General features: G+C 37.0%; 2 protein-coding genes across 2 annotated transcripts; one reads left to right on the forward strand and one right to left on the reverse strand.

The window, feature by feature from the left end:
* Positions 1–4,475: 4,475 nt before the first annotated feature.
* Positions 4,476–6,620, reverse strand: LOC137945767 (uncharacterized). The gene is made up of 9 exons (XM_068791786.1): positions 6,304–6,620; positions 5,949–6,065; positions 5,573–5,644; positions 5,388–5,400; positions 5,227–5,288; positions 4,991–5,135; positions 4,787–4,912; positions 4,630–4,713; positions 4,476–4,523 (listed from the first exon to the last, which is right to left on the reverse strand). Exons 1-9 carry the CDS (start codon positions 6,618–6,620, stop codon positions 4,476–4,478), a joined length of 984 nt encoding a protein of 327 aa, XP_068647887.1.
* A 1,559-nt stretch (positions 6,621–8,179) lies between these two features.
* On the forward strand, positions 8,180–16,465 carry LOC137958536 (uncharacterized). The gene is made up of 5 exons (XM_068805600.1): positions 8,180–8,297; positions 9,844–10,067; positions 15,197–15,441; positions 15,551–15,621; positions 15,748–16,465. Exons 2-5 carry the CDS (start codon positions 10,010–10,012, stop codon positions 15,791–15,793), a joined length of 420 nt encoding a protein of 139 aa, XP_068661701.1. The 5' UTR covers positions 8,180–8,297; positions 9,844–10,009; the 3' UTR covers positions 15,794–16,465.
* Positions 16,466–20,178: the final 3,713 nt, after the last annotated feature.

A 20,178-nucleotide genomic window follows, 5' to 3' on the forward strand; every position in this document is an offset into this window, starting at 1 on the left:
TATGAGATTTTGAAATCCTCGAAGCTTGATTTAGTCACTTGCAAGAAACAAGCATTTAGCATAAGCCCATCTATCGGAATCTGATCTTCGTTCAATAAAACAAGAAGGAACAACTTCAGTGGTCCACCACCGTTGGCTTGAATGAGCTCCTACAGTCATCAGCAAGCGGCGCGAGCAATTCCATCGTTGTTGTGATCCGACGCCTTGGAGCCTCAAACTGTATAGTCATCTTCTCCAGAATCAACCGAAGTATCAGGCACCACCACTGTTTCCGAAGCTATTTCTAATTTCTGAAAAATTATCTGCCATTAATGTTGTTGATTTGGTGTTGTTGTCCATGCCATTAATCTTCAAAATGATGGGCTGGCTTCGCTTGTACAAACATCTTGATTAATCTTGTGGTATCTTTGGATCTTTGTAATTGATCAACATTCTATATTTATTCTGATTGTCGAGAATATATTTGCTCTATTTGACAGCCAACATTCAGAAAATTTTTCCCCACTGCTACTCCGAGATCTCTAGTTCCAATTGTTACAATGTGGGATCCACCATGGCTAAAATAGTTGGTGGGACCCACCATGAGGTCGAGAGATGTCATTAAATTCTCAAGTGAATGTGCGTTGGGATATTTTCCTGAGCCAAACAAGCCACTTTTTGCCCATTTAATAAAAGTTGACCTAATAGTCATACATCATTGTAAAGTAATTGATTGATCGATCAATCATGCGTAACGACTACATTTTTGGTAAGAAATGACTTATGGTTTAAGTGTCAACACTAAGTTAAAAATCAAAAGCGCCCCCCATTTCTGATGATTGCAAAACTGAATAAATAAAAAAATAATGATTTTACAATCCCTAAAAATTACAAAGACTTTTTTGAATTATCTCTCTCTGCACTTGTGAGTTTGCATTTTAGATGTTAAATTTTATTTTTCAAATCCAAACTTAAGTTTTCACTCTCCTTTTTTTCTCCTAAACAAAAAGGTAAGGCAAATAGATTACAACAAAATGAAAATTTAAGAGTTTTTTACGCAAAAAATTGAAAACAACAATAAATGTAAGTAAAGAAAATTTATTCACACACGCCAAATGAAGACCAATGTTTTGGTATCCATGATTAGGAAATTCCACTAGGACAACTCCTAATAGCATGAAATTTTATTAGAAAGAGATTTCTAATTGATCCAATCATGTTTTAAATATGGATATACACTCATGAAACATGTTGAAGATGCAAATGACAAAAGGATCCAAAACTTTCAAGGAGTACAAAAAATGCCCATTAAATTCTCAAGGGAACGTGTGGTGGGCTATTTATCCGAGCCAAACAAGCTATTTTTTCCCATTTACTAAGAACTGACGTAATAGTCATAGATCATTGTAAAGGAATTGATCGATCAATCATACGTAACGGCTATATTTTTTTATGATTTGGGAGTCAACACTCAGTAAAAATCCAACCCCTCCCCCTTCCGATGATTTCAAAACCTTTACAATCCCTAAAAATTATATAGACTTTTTGGAATTATCTCTCTCTGCATTTGTGTTTCCATTTTAGATGATAATTTTTTTTTTTGAATCCAAACTTGAGTTTTCACTCTCATTTTTTTCCTCATAAACAAAAAGATAAGGCGAATAGATCACAACAAAATGAAAATTCTAGAGTTTATGTATGCAAAAAATTAAAAACAAAAATAAATGTAAGTAAAGAAAATTTATTCACACACTACAAATGAACACCAAAGTTTTGATATCCATGATTGGGAAATTCTACTAACACAACATCTAATAGCATCAAATTTTATAAGAAAGAGATTTCTAATTGATCCAAGCATGTTTTAAATATGGATATGCATGCATGAAACATGTTGAAGATGCAAATGACCTAAAGATAAAAAAATTTCAACGAGTACAACTAATGCTCATTAAATTCTCAAGTGAACCTGCGGTGGGATATTTACCCGAGCCAAACAAACCACTTTTTGCCTATTTACTAAAAGTTGACCTAACAATCATAGATCATTGTAGAGTGATTGATCGATCAATCACAACAAAAAGATAAAGCAAATAAATCACAACAAAATGAAAAAGCAAATAATTCACAACAAGATAAAAAATTTAGAGTTTATTTGTGCAAAAAAATAAAAAACAACAATAAATGTTAGTAAAAAAAATTATTCACACAACACAATTGAACCCCGAAGTTTTGGTATCCATTTTTGGAAATTCCAGTAGTACATCCCCTAATTGCTTGGAATTTTACAAAGATTTCTAATTGATTCTAACATGTTTTAAATATGGATATGCATGCATGAAACATGTTGAAGATACAAATGACCCAATGATCCAATACTTTCATGGAGAACTACCAATGTTCATTAAATTTTCAAGTGAACGTGCGATGGGATATTTACCCGAGCCAAACAAGCCACTTTTTGCCAATTTACTAAAAGCAGACCTAACTATCATAGATCAATCATGCGCAATGACTATATTGTTTGTAAGAAATGACTTATGGTTTCAGAGTCAACACTCAGTTAAACACCCCCCCCCCCCCCCCCCCCCCCCCCCCCGCCCTTTTCGATGATTGCAAGACCAATATATAAAAAATAAAGAGTTTATAATCCCTAAAAATTATAGTGAGTTTTTGGAATTATCTCTTTCTGCATTTGTGCATTCCATTTTAAATGTTAATTTTTTTTTCAAATCAAAACTTTAGTTTTCACTCTCCTTTTTTTTTCTCATAAACAAAAAGGTAAAGCATATAGATCACAACAAAATGAAAATTTTAGAGTTTATGTATGGAAAAAATTAAATACAACAATAAATGTAAGTAAAAAATTCATTCACACACACCAAATTTTTGTTATCTATGTTTGGGAAATTCCACTAGTACAATCCTTAATTGCTTATAAATTTATAAAAAAGATATTTCTAATTGATCCTAACATGTTTTAAATATGGATATGCATGCATGAAACATGTTGAAGAATGACCTAAAGATCCAAAATTTTCTAGGAGTACAACAATACTCATTAAATTCTCAAGTGAACGTGGGGTGAGATATTTACCCGAGCCAAAAAACCACTTTTTGCCCATTTCCTAAAATCCGACCTAACAGTCATAGATCATTGTAAAGTGATTGATCGATCAATCATGCGTAACGACTATAGTTTTTGTAAGAAGTGACTTATGGTTTGGGAGTCAACACTCAGTTAAAAATCCCTAGCCCCCCATTTTTCAATGACTGCAAAACCTAATATATAAAAACTAAAAGAGTTTACAATCCCTAAAAATTGCAGAGACTTTTTGGAATTATCCCTCTCTTCATTTGTACATTTTCATTTTAGATGTTAAATTATTTTTTCAAATCAAAACTTGAGTTTTCACTCTCCATTTTTTTCTCATAAACAAAAAGATAAGGCGAATAAGTCACAACAAAATGAAAATTTTAGAGTTTATTTATGAAAAAAATAAAAACAACAATAAATGTAAGTAAAGAAAATTTATTCACACACACCAAATGAACACCAAAGTATTGGTACGCCTGTTTGGGAAATTCGAGTAGTAAATCTCCTAATAGCATGAAATTTTATAAGAAAGAGATTTCTAATTGATCATAACATGTTTTAAATATGGATATGCATATATGAAACATGTCGATATTTTCACTAAAAGTATTTTATGCCCTCTCTTTGAATTTTTTAATTCCAAACTTCATGTATGTTCCAATCTGATGCTTAACTCGTGGGAGGCGGGTTATCAATATGTTGCTGTAACAAAAGCTACAGACCGAGCTTCCATTACTGAAACCGAAGGAGCACAAAGCAAGAAATAACCTTTTCTGTTTCCATTTCTATGTATAAATAATCTTGTAATCTTAGTTATAATTGTGGTGATTTAGAAGATTAATTAAATCTTCTCAACCACTTCATTCACGAACAAGTTTAGAGTGGCGTTCTTTGGGTTACTCATGTCTCCTCTGTTGATCAATTGGTTGATGCTCTCACCAAACCGCTTTCGCAAACACCCTTCCTCTTCTTGAAGACCAAGATAGGACTCTCCTCTCAAAGCTCCATCTTGCAAGGGCATGATAGAGATAAATGAGAAGCCCAAATTATAATTAGTTTCTGGCTGATAGAGATAAGGATAAACCCAAATTGTAATATGTATCGTTGTAAACAACAAATACCTTCATACCTCATCAATGAAGTATGATAGTGAAAAATATTTTCTTCCTCTCTCTAAATCACCACACATAACATACCAACAAACACCAGTATTTACATCATCTGATCTTTCTTCCCGACTCGATCTCAGACCACTTCACTGACAAACACTCAAACGACAGAGGCAACAACTCTCACAAACTACACATTTATATCGATAGTGCTATAGCAGGGCATAGTAGAGGCGACTAGTTCGTTGTAGACGCGATCACTGGGAAGTATTCTTCGATCCGGCTTTCCTTCACTCCTGTGAACGTTGTTCAGCAGCGGCAGCGGCAGCTGCAGCAGCCTGGCCAGAAGAGAGTACACGAGGTTATGAATGTATCAGAAACACTTCTGGCCGAGAAGCCTTCAGGAAGTATTCAAGTGGTGAAGATCATACTGAAGCCACTTACCTGTCTGTTTCTTCTGACCCTCCTGCGATAGAGCAAGCGAGCAAACTTCCCCATGCAATACAGTGGGAGGAGGAACCCAGCGAACTGCAAAGAGAAACAGAGAATCAGATTGTTCGTTTACGTCTCTTGAAGGAGTACATTGGAGACGGCCCCTTACCCATTCATCCAATAAATCCAGCATGTTCACATTGTCACTTACGTTCAAGTAAGTTTCCGGGTCTTGCAGCAGGGAGGTGTTGGACAAGACCATGAAAAGATGGTGAATGAACAAGATCAGCATCAGCTGCATGCAAAATACAGAGTTTAGTCAGACCCTCGTAGGCTTTCTCTTCTGACTCAGTTGTGCTAGGGAAGAACTTACGGCAACTGCAGCAGCGCGGCAGCAAGATATGCCAGCGAATGTCGGACCGAAATCTCTGCCTTCGTCGTCGTCCTCAGGGTCTTCCTCCTCCTCAAAGTCGCGGTCAAACGCTCCGTTTCTCCCCACGTGAGCCGCCCAGCTTTGGCTTTTTAAAAAACGAAAACAAAATCAAAACACAGCACCAAATCTTAGATGGTTAGAAGGCAAAGTACGTTCCAAATCAAGAGCAGAATTACCGAATTTCAATGGCGAAAAACTCAGCGGCTCTCGGCGGAGCTGTGTAGCCAGGGGTATATATCTGTTAAAAATTAAAACATGGAAGAAAGATAAAACAGATGTTAGATGTTGTGATCAGTACTCATGCTGCCACTGCGAAGAGATCAATGGAGCCACCAACCCCATCTGGAATTCTAAACAGATAAGAAGCTGGTCCGTAAACATTAATACTGTTCTGATCATGCTGGCCTGAGATGCTTTTTCAGTAAATACTGCCAGTGATCCCTTTCTCACCGTAACTAGGATTCAAAGAAAGATGGACATGAACATAAGCAAATACTGAAATTTTGAGAAGCTCGACTGAACCTGGTGACAGATCTCGCATCTTGTGCTGCCTTTCTTGGAACACCACTTCTGGACGCAGTCACGATGCGCATACTGCAGTGCAACAGATCAAAGAAAATTCAGCAATTGCTCAAATTCATGGAAATAAAAAACTCATCGTCTCAATGTCAAACAAAAAACCCAAACAACTATGGAAAAGATGCATGTGAGCAAATAAATTGAAGTCGCTTTCTCCCTCTTTGGTCGAGTTCGGACAGCCCAAAACCTGAAACAGGAACCAGGAGAACGAGGACATGGATGGGAACTATGGAAGGATAATTACAAAAGAAAACAAAGAAAAACAGTTGACCTCTGGAAATAATCATAAAATGTGAACAGAAGAACCGTTCAGAGGTACCATTCTGCAATGCCGACTACTCTGCAGGAGAAGAAACTGAAAGTAAAAGCCATGATTGCGGATACCAAACAGTCAAAGCTCACACTAAACAGTACGGAAACGCCAATGGATGACCTCCTGAACAGTAATAAAGAAAAGCCATTGCATGCAAATTGATGGCGGGATATCGAAAAGCAAAAATAGGTAGCTCTGAAATCCTCGAATCGAACTGAAACAAGGAAAAGCTTGAAGCTCGACCAAAAAAAAATATATACAAAGCACCACATCAAATAAAAACTATATATTAAAATGCCTGATATAAATTATAAACAAAACGAGCAATGGAAACCGGAAAATGCGGGATCACAACGCCAACCAGACAGCAAATGAGGAAAAACCCAAAACATAGAATACGGGCAAACATTGGACCTTCAGCGTGCCATTACAACCGCAGGGGGCTTCCAGGTTTTCAACATAGTCTTCGTCCTGGCAAATTCTGCACTCCGCTTTCATCGCAGGTTCTGAGCAACCCTCGCTGCTGCCCGCTGAGTGCGCACTGCTGCTGCCGGCGTTCCACTCGAGATCGACGTCGGCAGCTTTGCCAGGCGTCCCGCCGGGCCCTCCTTCATTGAGCCCACTATCAACGAGATCCTCCACGGCCACCATGAAGTCACTCGCAGTGACGTCCGACATCCTCGTCGCCGATTGTCGCAGCTGCCTCCCGTGTCTGCGCATTTGGTGCTCCTCGTCTACAATGATCCACGTATTTGTAGGCGGAGGAAGGAGAAAGGAAACGAAATGAAGCCCCTGCATGATCACCAGGTTACAAAAAGGTAACTATTCCTTAGCACTGATTTGACAAAATTATCCCTCCTGAAGATGAGATTTGACGTAGATAAATTTCAGCTTTCACCGGATCAATTTTTTCCCGGTTCAAGATTTTAATTTATTTATCTATTTTAAAAAAAATGAAATTAAGAAAAAAAAGGAAATAGATAAATAAATAACACTTATTTGAGTAAAATAGAAAGAAAAAAAATTGAAAGCATAAAATCAATAAAATAACCATAATTTTTAAATAAATAACAGATATGCCACTTCCTAGTATAGCCATCGTTCTTAAATTGGACACTTATTTGGTGCATGATATATAGGCTATAGGAGTCTAATCTTCAATTACTTGTACCGGCAAATGCACCCTTGTAATTGGATATTTTTTTGTTCAATTTAATTATGGAATCGAACACAGTGCGACAAAATAAGATTTTTCCTCGTTCAAAAACTTGCCAATTATTAATAGTTTGTTATACAACATCCATATATGTTACGAGTTTATTGAGTATATAATCGACAAAAAAAGACAAGAAACCGTTATTTGATTCTTCAACTATTAACCAAGTTCGAAAACGACAATCTAAACATGGTAACGATAAAAAACTCAGAAGAAACATAATAAATGACAAAAATTAACAAATGTCATATATACGACAAGCATTCTTACTAATTTCCAATTGAAGTCTGGATAAATGTCTTATAGGTTAAGCATTTTTTGAATCAATGTGAGCTAAGAACCATAAACACAAAACCACCAAAAAAAAAAAAAAAAAGTTGAATTGCAATGTGGGGCTTGGCATTCAGGTAAATAGTGATAATTCGAAGGGCCTTTGGACGTGAGATGAGTCGTGATATTATTTGTGTTCAGGGGACAAGATGGATAAATTGAAACATATTGATTCCCTGTACGAGGAGACAAGATCAATGACAGGGCCCACTGATGTCACATTCTTTTTTTATAATACCGGGAATACCCTGGAGCTAAATCCAAAACGCATGGAGCGCACTTTAATCGACTCTCACCAACCGGGCTTTCAAAGGGCACGCAGGCGGAGAACTTCTATCGTTTTCCAGGCCTCTCCCGAGACGTGGAGCCTACCTGTGGAAATGGATTTTGTCCTTGTCCCCACCATAAATTCTGCGGGTAGGCGATCTGTTGCGCCGACCACCGCCCGATTAAATCGATCTCGGCCTTTGGTTATAATCTACGGCTAAAGGGCGTCCAGCGCTTGTGGTGATGTGTCAGCCATGAACGCGGGGAACGCCACGGCGCTGCCGTTACGGTCTGGTGAGGGCACGTCTGGTTGGGTGTGAAACTTGGAAGGACGAAATCGACATTTGGCATGAAGGTGTGAGTGAGCAATGGTGAGAAAAGGGAGGGTGGGGGCGATACGATGAACTCGGTCAGTTGCAGTAGTGGGAAGCGAAGCAGTCGGTCGTCGCCTCTGAAATCTGAAACTCCGTCGACGACGACTGCAGCTGGGTTTAATGGGTCAGAAGGGAACACACTCGAGTTCTTATTTTAGTTATTCCTCGGTAAGAGCCCTTGTTCTTGAGCTTTTCTCTGTTTTTGTTTGACGATTTATCGAATGAAAAGGAAAAAGTTACTATCCAGAACGGATCAAACAATATTTATTGGAAACGATTCCGTTAAATACTCTTTCTAATTCAAACACGGTTTCTAGTCCCAATAGGAACTGTTTAATTATTCTTCACTACTAATTTCTTGAGTTTTCTTTACAAATTGTATATGCGATTTTGATTACTGCTCCGAATGTCTGTTACTTATATATCTTCATAACTGTTATGAAAATTGTTGATTGCTATGACCTAGCATTATCCATGAATGATTCGTAGGCCATAACTCAGATGCCACCCTTCATATTTTTTACATAACAGAATCAACCATCTAGTTGATTCCCTTGGATGTTGAAATTTTGTGAGATTTGTACTAAACATCAAATGCCTAAATTAGTTCTTATTAATGGTGAAGTTTCATTTGTCTATTGGATCCTTCATCTTCTTTTTGTTTTCCCTTTACAAACTCTTCTACGAGGATTAAAAAATGGATGAGGATTGTTTCATTACTCGATTATCCATTTCATGATATGGAAGTTAACCTTGAATACATTGGATAAATTAAGTGTTTAAATTTTAATGTAAAATAATAAGTGTGAAAATATTAAGTAAGAATGTATTACGCCATCATTGACGAAAGATTCATTAAAATTAACTCAATTATTATATAGGAACTTAGGAAGGGTGTAAAATAAAATATCAAATACAAATTGGTCATGAAAAATTGTCTTTCTGTAGAAAGTATTACAACATTAATTGTCAAATACTTATTTAAAAATATTTCATATGGTTTTCCAACCCATCTTGTCTGAAAAATCTTAGTTGGAAAATTATATTATTTTCCTTCTTAATTGTTTTCAACTAGAAAAACATTTCTAGGAAACATGACACACTAATGGTCCCTAAAAACATATTTATACTAGAAATGCCTTTTCAACCTTTCCTGGAAAAGGCACTAACAATACATTAATTAATTTTTATATTTTAGTTCATATTGCCATCCCGCCTTAATAAGGGAGAGGACTACAAGCAATCCATTAAGCACAAACATATTTCATTGAAAAAATCATGTGTGAGTAAAAAAGTGTTCTTACCCAAAATTTTAATTGTAAGAAATTTGCTCCACTTCCATCTCTAAATTAATAGGTAAAAAAGTAGTATAATTAACTGGGCAAAACAATTATTCTTAATGAACACAAAAACTTATAATTTTGTCTTTTAGAGAAAATGAATAATTTAAAATGATATTTCACTTTGTTATTCATGGATAATTTACTTTTTTCACTAATGTTTTGATAAAAATTTATCCATTAGGTGTTAATTATGTTTATCAATGCGATATAAATAACATTGCCTACAAATTACTTCATGCAAAAACCGACAACTTACTCTTAATTTCTTCGGAGTTTTTTTTAACCTTCTCTTATGAGATATGATGATTGATGAGGGTTAGAGAGTGGGAGATTCAAATTCCTTTCCAGTGACTCTGCTTCGCATTTTCCAGCAAACGTGACACGTGAACGAGTATGATGCAGATTGGCCCGTCGAATCTTCTGAGATCTCAAGGGCTTCTCATGGAACACCACTGTCATGTTTCTTGATTTTCCACTTAGACTGCAGCTGACCCAAGCTATTTTCGCTGTGGACTCCATCCCTGGTTCTCAACTTCTATGAAGCAGAGAAATTTGGGCATTTCTACTAAGTTTCTGCCAGAAACTATACAAACGGGTAAGCCATCGTTCCCAGAAATTGGTTGTATTTGTTTTGTTATATTCAATGTGAAATTGTTGCGTGATCGTTTGATCTCAGCATAATTGGATTTTCAGTACAGAATTTTTTTTTGTTTGTTCTCAATCGTCATTTTTTTGAATTTTTCCTCTTATTAATGCGACTGCAAGCTTATATCTTTTGGCATAGCCTAACTGGACTTAGCTTTTGCTAGTGTTATTACATCGGATTCCCCTCAAAACTCTCTTATGTCAGCTTTGTACATACTTCTTTTTTTAAAATACTGGAAATAAGTAATATGTAACTTCAAGGAAGAAATGTGGCACCAATATATCTCCCTGTTTGAAAGAAAAAAATAATATGTATGTTAAAGGAGCCATAAACATCAGTGAGCAACCAATTTTAAATAATATATGAAACTCCTAACATAAATAATGTGAAGAAAGAACTTAAGGATTCAGGAAACGATAGAAAGAAAAGGAGCATATGAAAATAACCAGCAGACCAACCTAGAGGCTAACTTTATAACAATTTTAGTTCGTTACTTTAAAGTTGTAACCGCCATCCTGTTTATTCATTTTTGAAATGCATGGCATTCAGTTAAACCTTATACAGATGAACATGCTCCACCTATCTGGCTGGATCTTCTATCCATAAGAAAAAGTATTTGAAGTGCTACATGAAATTGCATTGTTTTCTAAAACACCAGGAGACACTGGTGTAATGAGTTCAGAATCGGGTCATTGAGCTGTAAAATTTTTAAATATTTTACTGATGAGAATGAGTAGACTGTCGTTATTACTTGATTATGTTAAGTGGACTTTATGTGAGAGGTGCCAAAAAACAGGTGAAACGTGTGCTACACTAAAACAGATGAAAGCAATTTCAAGTTTCTTTAGAACATTTTAAACTTAGTTTTTACCTTTAGAGCAGTGGAAGTTAATAAGCTCATAATTTTTGTGCAAACATTTCACTATTAATAATTATATATATGGGAAAAGGAGTATGGACTATCTAAATTAGGTGCTCCCAAATTTTTGTTTAACCAACAAATTTGAATTTTATTAAACGTGGAAATGAGAGATATTTTGTTGAGTGGAAGAGAGTACAGAGGTTCCTTACTCTAAGCAGAGGGAGACCAAAAGCAGCACAATCACACTCAAATTACATGAAAAGTATGAGAAAAAGGGTGGTTAATTATTATTATTTTTTTCCTGAATGTTGAAAATACACACACACCCTCCCTTTTATCCCCGATGAGACTTGAACTCCCCTTGCAACCACCAAGTCAAAGGCCTAAGTCACCAGGTGTTAAAGTTTAAAACATCAATAAGATGTGTGCCCTCCTTAGCAAGCTCATCCATAGCAGCATTGGCAGATCTATGGAGATGGGACCAAGTGATGTCCATCTTAGCTGTAAGGTGAAACACCTTTTCCATGGTGATGTACAGTTGTTGTTGCCTCAACTAATGCAGATGAGTCTCCTTCTACCTCCATAAGACATCTGGAGTTGTCTTGTGACAATCCTGATTCCATGGAGAAGATCATGAGTTTCAATAGAGAAGAGTCAGGTCGGCTAAGAAGCCCCCCGCGCCGCCCCCGCCCCCCCCCCCCCCCCCCCGCCCTTCCCCTCTCCACACACACACACACACACACAAAACAAGTAGGTCCCAGGCAACATTGGGCACTATCATAAAAATTGAGTTTAAAAATGCGAGGAGGAGTCCATGGAATATTTCTTCTATGCATTTCAGGTCTCATTCTCTCAGAGAAGCAATCTGCAGCCAGTTCTCCCTGTTGTATGCATTGCTTACTGCTTCATTCCTTGAAAAATTCTATTTTCCCTTTTGGTCCATAAGCACCAAGGGACAACTAGCATAGTATGCCTCATCATCTTACCAGTGAAGGGAGCAGAGTCCGAAAATTATAGACGATCCAATCAGCAAAAGATAGCTAGAAGCAAGTGTTGATATTGAACGGTTAAATACATGGCAAATGGCAGTGGAGATGAATGTGATCTACGTTAATATCTGTGCATAGTTTGCACATCTTGTTTACAATCATGCTCTCCCTGTTATGAAGGTTATCATTTGAAAAATAGGATCTTGGGCTGGCCCGGAAATTATGAGCAGTATTGGGTGAGTTCTACTTGAAGGAGGACACCAAGAAATTGCCATTAGACTCAGCAGTCCAATTGATAATGTCTTTGACATTTCTTCTAATGTATTGACGAGCAAGGCATAAGTTTAAGGCTTCCATGTGATTTAGAATCCTCCTAAGATTGAAGGTCCCATCCAAACTCAGTTCAAGCATCGGTGACTAGAATATCATGGTCCCTACCAATGAAAAGAGCTCTAGGAATTCCACTTCAAGAAATTTTGCCCCAATCTAAGTCTTTTTAAAATTTTACTCCAGAGCCTGAACTTTTTATTTTTTATTTTTTTGACAAAGTGAAAGTTTTATTAAAGGAGAGAGATGCGAAAAAACCCAAAGACAACAGCAAGCCCCCAACAAGAGGGCACAAAAAACAAAAAATAGAATTAATTACAGACCTAACTCTGAATTTGACACAAGAAGCAATAACCTCCCTATGGTGAAAGACTCTTTTCCAAAGTGGTGAAGTCTACCAAGAAGCGGGGCAAGGAGTAAGCTAATGTTGGTCCATGTAAGTGTACTTGGCTGCAATAACTTTTCCCTAAGTTCCCCCGAGACATTAGGAGTGAAAACTTCTGCTCAACTTACTGTGGTACTTAAAGTTGTTGGAGGATCCTCGCAATGGCTTCAATCTTTAAGGCTATACTCTCCAGGTATTTGAGAAGAGAGTGAAATAAAGTTGCAATGCAGCCAAATTAGACTTCACAAGTGGGAATCTTCTTGCTTTAGGAAGCATTTTATCCTTCCCAGTGCCTCTTGTCAAATTTTTCAATAATTGGAGCTCATTTATTCTTGTTTGGCTGGGTAATGGAGAGTGGAGAAGCCTAAGAAGTGCCTGACCCACCATTGTAAAGAGCATTGGCAAGAAAGCGTCTCCTTGCTGAATTCTGCAGGAGTTTTTGAAATATCTATATGCCTCACCCTTGACCAAGAACAAGAAGGATGCGGATGGATGCCACTCAAGATCTGAATTCCCTACCTATGGCCAAAGCATTTTAGGTATGATAAAATTAAGTTCCAGCTTACCCAATCAAAGGCCTTCTCAAAATCCAACTTGATAGCAACCCTTTGAAGCTTCCTCTCATGACAATGGTTAGCTTATGCGTGCAGAGGGCCACGTCAAGATCTGCCCTACCCTGAGTGAAAGCACACTGGCTAGGGAACGAATTATGTCAAGGAGAACAAATGTGGTGACGATTAGCTAAAACCTTTGCAGTTATTTTGAATGTGCTAGAAGTGAAGCTTATTGAACAGAAGTTAATGGGTGATTTCCCTTGGGCTTTCTTTAGGATTAATGCTATGAAAGAGGAGACGAGGTCTTTGCTCAGTAAGCCTTTCTTGTAGAATTCATTGAAAAAGTATGGATGTTGTCTTGTAGGAAATGCCACCACGTGCAGTAGAACTTAGCATTGAAGCCATTCGGGTTCCCAGAGCCTGGTCAAGGGGGAGAGAAAACAGCCCTTGCTCGATTTATTTAAGGAATAAAGGGGCTTCAATGCTCGATATAGGGCTAGTCAAGGGCTGATTAAAGCAAATAGACTGGGAAATGGCCTGGTTATTGGCTCTTCCTTGTGAAGATTTGGGAAAAAAACTTGCAAATTCGTCAACAATGACTTCTCTAGTCTAGAACCATCTCTCATGAGAAGGGAGGTTAGCCTATTAAATGATCAAAGGGTAGAGGCAATGGAATGAGAGAATTTGGTGAGCTGGCTCCCTCTCATAACCATTTAAAGTGTGCCTATTGCTTCTTGTAGGCACATTCACAATTAACTAGCAAGTCATACTTAGATTTAGGAAGGAGAGTGAGCTGACCTCATCTAGGCCAGGAGGCTGCACCTTGGTAATTTGATCAGGATCCTAAATTTGGGCTAGGAGAGAGGATTGAAAAGTGGCCATTTCGCCAAAAGTGTCCTTGGCCCATATCTTTATGTCCCTTGAGGCATTTTGAGCTTCTTGTGAATTTAGAAGCAGCCAAGCCTTTGGCAACAACATCATTCAGCCATTCTCGTGCTTGGGTAAAAGTTCCTCAGATTGAAATCAATGATAGTCAAATTTGAAGGGGATACAGCTAGACTTTCAGGTTACAGTGATTGGGCAATGATTCCAAGCGGGACAAGGCATGGCAAGTCTGGTGACACTTGGGAAAAGGTCTAGCTAGTCCTGTGAGTCAAGAGCTCTGTCCAGTTTAGACAGAATTGGGGCCTTTGATTATTTGAAGGCTATTTTTGTCAATAAACTTCAATTTAAATTTGTCATAGAAGAGGTGATGTATTGAGCCGGGGGCAACTTCTCCCACGATAGTGAATAACATTGGAGTCACCAAGATAATCCACAGGGAGGGCCATCTGTCAATAACAAACTGAATATCTGGCAAAGGTTGCGTCGATCTGCCCTGAGCGAAGGGCCATCCACTTTGAACTGAATGACTTAAAATTTAATTCTTCTCATTCTACCTTTATTTCTTTTCCCATGGTTGATGTTCATCTTAGATCTGTTTTCTTATTTTTGCCATTTTTGAAAATAAACTAGTGATAATGCCATTGTTGTATTTTATTATTACTATTTCTTTTTTAAAATGGCAGAATTGAATTAAGATACAAAGACACAGCCAAAAAAAAAAAAAAAACAAGAGGCTAGGAGGGGTTAATGATTACAATGAGATATTGGTGATCAACACCCTTTTTGGCCAAACCTGCCTAACTATTGGTAGATCTTCTTACATAACCAGATACAAACACTAAACCGATCTACAAATTTTATAGAAGGAATTCCAATGCCTCCATAGAAGCTTTTGGGAACAGTTGTTGTGAATTAGTTTTTGTAAATAAGTTGACTTGTTGATTTTTTTGTTTATAATTGGAGTTATGTTCCGAGAACAGTAAATCGTTTAAGCTAATTCTCTTGCTAAAGTGGGGGTTTGCCTTCAAAATGGCCAACCCGTTGTTAAACTCTGCGAGTTTCTTGCACATGTACAGAGTTCTGCGAAAACGGCTCCAGTCCTTTGGTGATGAAAGTTGATTCCACCATCAGTATTTATGATAGCCACAATTCGAACAGAAATCAAGTCCTTTCAAATTCGTCTGTTCAAGCCCATTCGGAACATATCTCCAGACACTCTCGAAGCTTTGAACTCTACAGGAGAAGGACATCACATTGTGGAATGTATTGTCGGTGCTACAGTCTACCAACAGTTCCAGAAAAATATGACAAAAACGACATGGTATATTCACAACCTTGTTTACCCATGACGTCCTGTAGCTTAGACTCTTTTTTGGTCAATTTCACATGTTCAACACTCGTAATCTATTTTTGTTTTTGTTGATTCTTAGGCTGGTGTGGCTGCAATTGAGCCTTCTAAGACAACCGTGTCTCATGTTGCCACATTTGTTGCAGAATCCAAGTTAGTGTTGCAGAATCTTCGTTTTTTTTTGTTCCTTGGGTTTTCTTGCTGTGCAATCTATATATTTAAACTCGAATACAGAATATATATTGAAGTTCATGATGTGATGGAAACCGGAAAATGCAGGATCACAATGCAAACTCAGAACATGCAAATGGGGAAAAAGACGTGAGATATGGGAAAATAATATGTGAGAGAACTTCAGTGTGCCATTGCAACCGCAAGGTGCTTCCAGGTTGTCAACATAGTCTTCGTCCTGGCAGTTCCGCCTTCGTCGCTGGTTCGAAGCACCCCTGGCCGCTGTCCGTTGGGGGCACAACTGCTCCCGGCGTTACACTCTGACATCAACGTCCGCACCGTTCAGCGCCACGTCGACGTTGCATGGCCCTCCTTCATTGAGCCACTGGCATCGAGATCCTCAACGGCCACCATGAAGTTACTCGCGGTTACGTCCGACATCCTCCTCCTCGACGTTCGTGCCAGTTGCCTACCGTGTCTACGCATTTGGTGCTCCTCGTTCATGGTGATCCAGACGTATGCTGAGGAAGAAGAAAAGGATACTGAGAACCGTTGCATGATCACCAGATCACAAAATGGGAAACTGTTTCTGAGCACCGATTTGAGAAAATACAGTTTTATTAGATGTTTTATTTCTAAATATGTTTAGCTTGATGCCTTAATTTCAAAAAGAAGAAAAAGTTGAATTTCAAATTTAAGAGACAAATATGTAATATTGTAGATGATCTTAATCAAGGAAAAATTGAAGTGATGGGAATAGAACTCCAACCTCACTTGTGCCTAAAAAAATAGAAATTTGATAATACTAAAACTCTTCTTCACGTGACTCTTTTCCAAGAGAATTACACCATATTTGTTCTTCAAAATGGTATAATCAGGACATAAATATTCTAGTTTTAAGTATGATTTTATATGTAAAAGACATTATAATTAAAGTATGTGAGAAAGCAACCCTAATGTTCTCTTTCCACTCATGTGTGTCCAATGGACTACATCTCTTTCAAACATATGCCTTGTTTGATGATGTGAAAAGGGGGGAGAAAAAGAAAAGTGAAGTGAAAAGATAAAAAGAGAGATAAGAGTCATTAAAGTGAATGGGAGAAAAAGAAGTATTAAATTGAGAGGGAGTATACAAATTTATAAACATGAACATGATGTCAAATGACAAAAAACGAGGATAGATTCATTCACTTCATCCATTTTCATTATGAGGTATGGACACATGCACTAGCATTTTTATTTATATACTTGACAATATTTGTCACCATAAAAAAAGAGGGAGAATGTTGCATAGGTTGGGTTGAGATTCAAACCGTAAAATACTTACAAGCATTTATTTTAGAATCTATTAAGTGTAAATGGTCAAGTGTTGCTAAAGCGAAATCCATTTAGTTTCAAATATATTGCAAAGTTTGGTCTATCACTTGTGTCATGAGAATTGCACATCATTTCAATATTGACATGTTTTAATATTACCCCCTGATTTGAAAAACCAATCCCAAATTCATCATGAACTTTGCATATTCAAATCATGTCAATTGAGGACTATTTGAGTTGCTCCAACGTTGAATATTGGGCACATAGGATTGATTGTATTTTTTCAATTGTGCACGTAACTTTAAAATTTCATTATTGAGAGACATTGTATGTATGTTTTGAATTATAAGTAACTCTTGCATGTACAAGGTCAAGCCAATCCCTGTGTGGGTCTAAACTTTATAGCCTACGAAAGAGGTTGTAAATTTCCTGAGAGGATCTAGACTTGATTAGCCAAGTTTTGTGCTATTGTAAAAGTCCCTTTCCAACTAAAGTTGTAATTGGCCTTGAAGCTTTAAGTTTGTAAATGTTGTTAGATTTATTTACTTAGTGGATTTAACTCCAAAGTATGGAGACACTTTGGGAGTCGACGTAATAACCTAAGTTTGGGTTGTGAACTGTTGAAGACACTTTGTTGAGTGGTATTCTATGTAATTATGAGAGTGAGTGATATAAGCTATAATTAGTGGTTAGTTTAAATATTCTTTTTGATTCTTATGTATTAGGGCATTCATGCCTCCACCCCTATAAATAAGAGTAAGAGGATGAGAAGCAAAAACTCGTGCTCTCTCTTAACCCCTAAATTTTCTCTCCCCTCTACTTGTGCTCTTGCCTTCTCCTTCTCATCTCCGCTTATCTTCTTTCTTTTTTTTTCTTTCTTCATAAACCAATAAGTTATCCATGGGTTAAACCCTAAAATTTAATATAAACCATTATAAATCAAGTGTATTCATCATAGGAGTAACTTAATTTACATTGAACTTTATTTTAATTATTTTTCAAATTATAATTCACATAAAAGGTGAGAAAACAAATTTAAAATTTGGTGATACAGGTAACAAACATATTCACCTCCTCACACCCTCTAGGTTTTTTCTTTATGGGACCTAAACTATTCTTTGACCCAAATGTAACCAAATCATTTCAACTTGACCCAGCTAGGTTTTATTTCTAGTTGACTCGATATGACATCATTATGATATCATATTAATAAAAATTAAAAAATAGAACTTTGAAACAAAGGATAGAAAACCTACATTACCCTACTTGTGGAGAATTAATTATCCATTTATCTGATTTAATGGATGAAAAAAAATGTAAAAGCTTTTTCATTGCATCCAAAGAATTTATCCATAACAAAATATTTTATTCGATGGATAACTTATTGTCAAAAATGGTATTATTGTATTCTCTAAATGGGTGGAAGCTTTATTATAACTTTGTTATGGGGGAGGTGGGGTAGAGTTGGGGTGTGATCACAAGGTGGGGTTGGGTTTCTTAAAACCTGCCTGAACTCACCCCTTTACCATTCCTATGGATGGGGGATCCTTGTTGTTTAGAAGAAAAGGGGACGGGTCCTTACCATCCTCCTCTCCCTCTCTTTTTATTTGATGAGCTTTGAATCTTAAAATCAAGTCAATTAAGGACTATTTGAGTTACTCTGACATTGAATAGTGGGCACATTGGATTGGTGGTGAGTTTTCAATTGTGCATGTAACTCTAAAATTTTCTTATTAAGAGACATTGTGCTATGTGATGAATTAAAAGTAAGTCTTGCATGTACTAGGGCAAGCCATATGTGTGCAAGAACGTACCTCAACTCATTCACTTGAGAAAGGCTTTGTGGCTGAAGTTGAGGTTTTAAAATCCTTATGTGGGTCTAGGCATGATAAATTGTTGTAAAATTCCTTAGAGGGTCTAGTCTTAGGTAGGTTAGTTTGTGTTGTTGTAAAGTCCTTTTTTGGCTAAAGTTGTAATTGGTCTTGAGGCTTTAGGTTTTTAAATGTCATTGGGATTATTAAATAGTGGATTCAATTCAAAAGTGTGGAGACACTTTGGATTGGACCTAGTAACCTCAAATTGACTTGTGAACCACTATAAATCTAGTGTGTTCATTATATGAGTCATTTAGTTCACATTGAACTTTAATTAAAAATTATTTTTTAAATTATAATTCTCATAAAAGATGAGAACACACAAAACCCAAGTAAATGAAATTTAAAATTTGGTGCCATAGTTAACAAACTTATTCATTTCCCCACACCTTCTAGGTTTGTTCTCTGCAGGACCTACACTGATCATGGACCTAGAGAGGCAACCAATTCCATTTCAACTCAACTCAATTGGGTTTTATTGTTACTTGATTTGATATGACATTATTATGATATCACATTAATAAAACTAAAAATAGAACTTCGAATCAAGGGAGAAGTCTCCCCTTGTATTGAGGAAGGAGGAGGAGGGATGGTTGAGCATGCTCCTCTCCCTTCTACTAACAAGGAAGACGAGAGGGGTTGGGTTGTACCACCAACCTTGTTTATGGGTACGTGATAGGGAAAAGTGTTAGGAATTAAATGTCCTAATTCAAAATTGACAAGAGAAATAATAATAATCGCAGAAAAAGGAAAAGCAAGCACGGAAAAACACACAAGATTTATTCGCCTCAAGGTGAGATTACGTCCCGTCTTCCACCACTGCAGTAATTTACTATGAAGATGAAATAGTTTATAAGAGAAATCGCACACTTAAAAGTATTTTTCTCTAACCTCTCACAGTAGCAATTGATAATGCTCGTTCGAATAATAAAACCCTAATAGCAGCGCCCCAAATATAAAGAGAAAACAAGGGCAACTACAATACAAGAGTAAAATTCTTGAACTGCCCTTAATGAAACAACAATCAATATATCATGGATCCGCGTACTGACTCAACCTAAGGCATTAATTAAGCTCCACAACTTAACAGAAAGATCCCACATTCTCTACATGATGGTGGGTGGGTTAGTAAGGATGGAAATAGGGAGGGTTTCATAGGGAGCATGCATTGCCATACACGGCTAAAAGTGAGGAGGTTGCTATTTGGCCCATTTTGGCAAGGAGGGTGAAATCCAAACTCTCATGTGATCTTGGAGTGGAGACTGGTATTTCCATATTTCCCCACCATGTTTTGGAATATATACCTTTAAATATTTTAAATTGAATATTTTGAGTTTATTTTTTTTAG

The sequence above is a fragment of the Aristolochia californica genome, unplaced genomic scaffold (assembly GCF_029961685.1).
Source record: "Aristolochia californica isolate CCGP_79_NKW_82.1479 unplaced genomic scaffold, dmAriCali1.0.hap1 SCAF_1, whole genome shotgun sequence".
Lineage (NCBI taxonomy): Eukaryota > Viridiplantae > Streptophyta > Magnoliopsida > Piperales > Aristolochiaceae > Aristolochia > Aristolochia californica.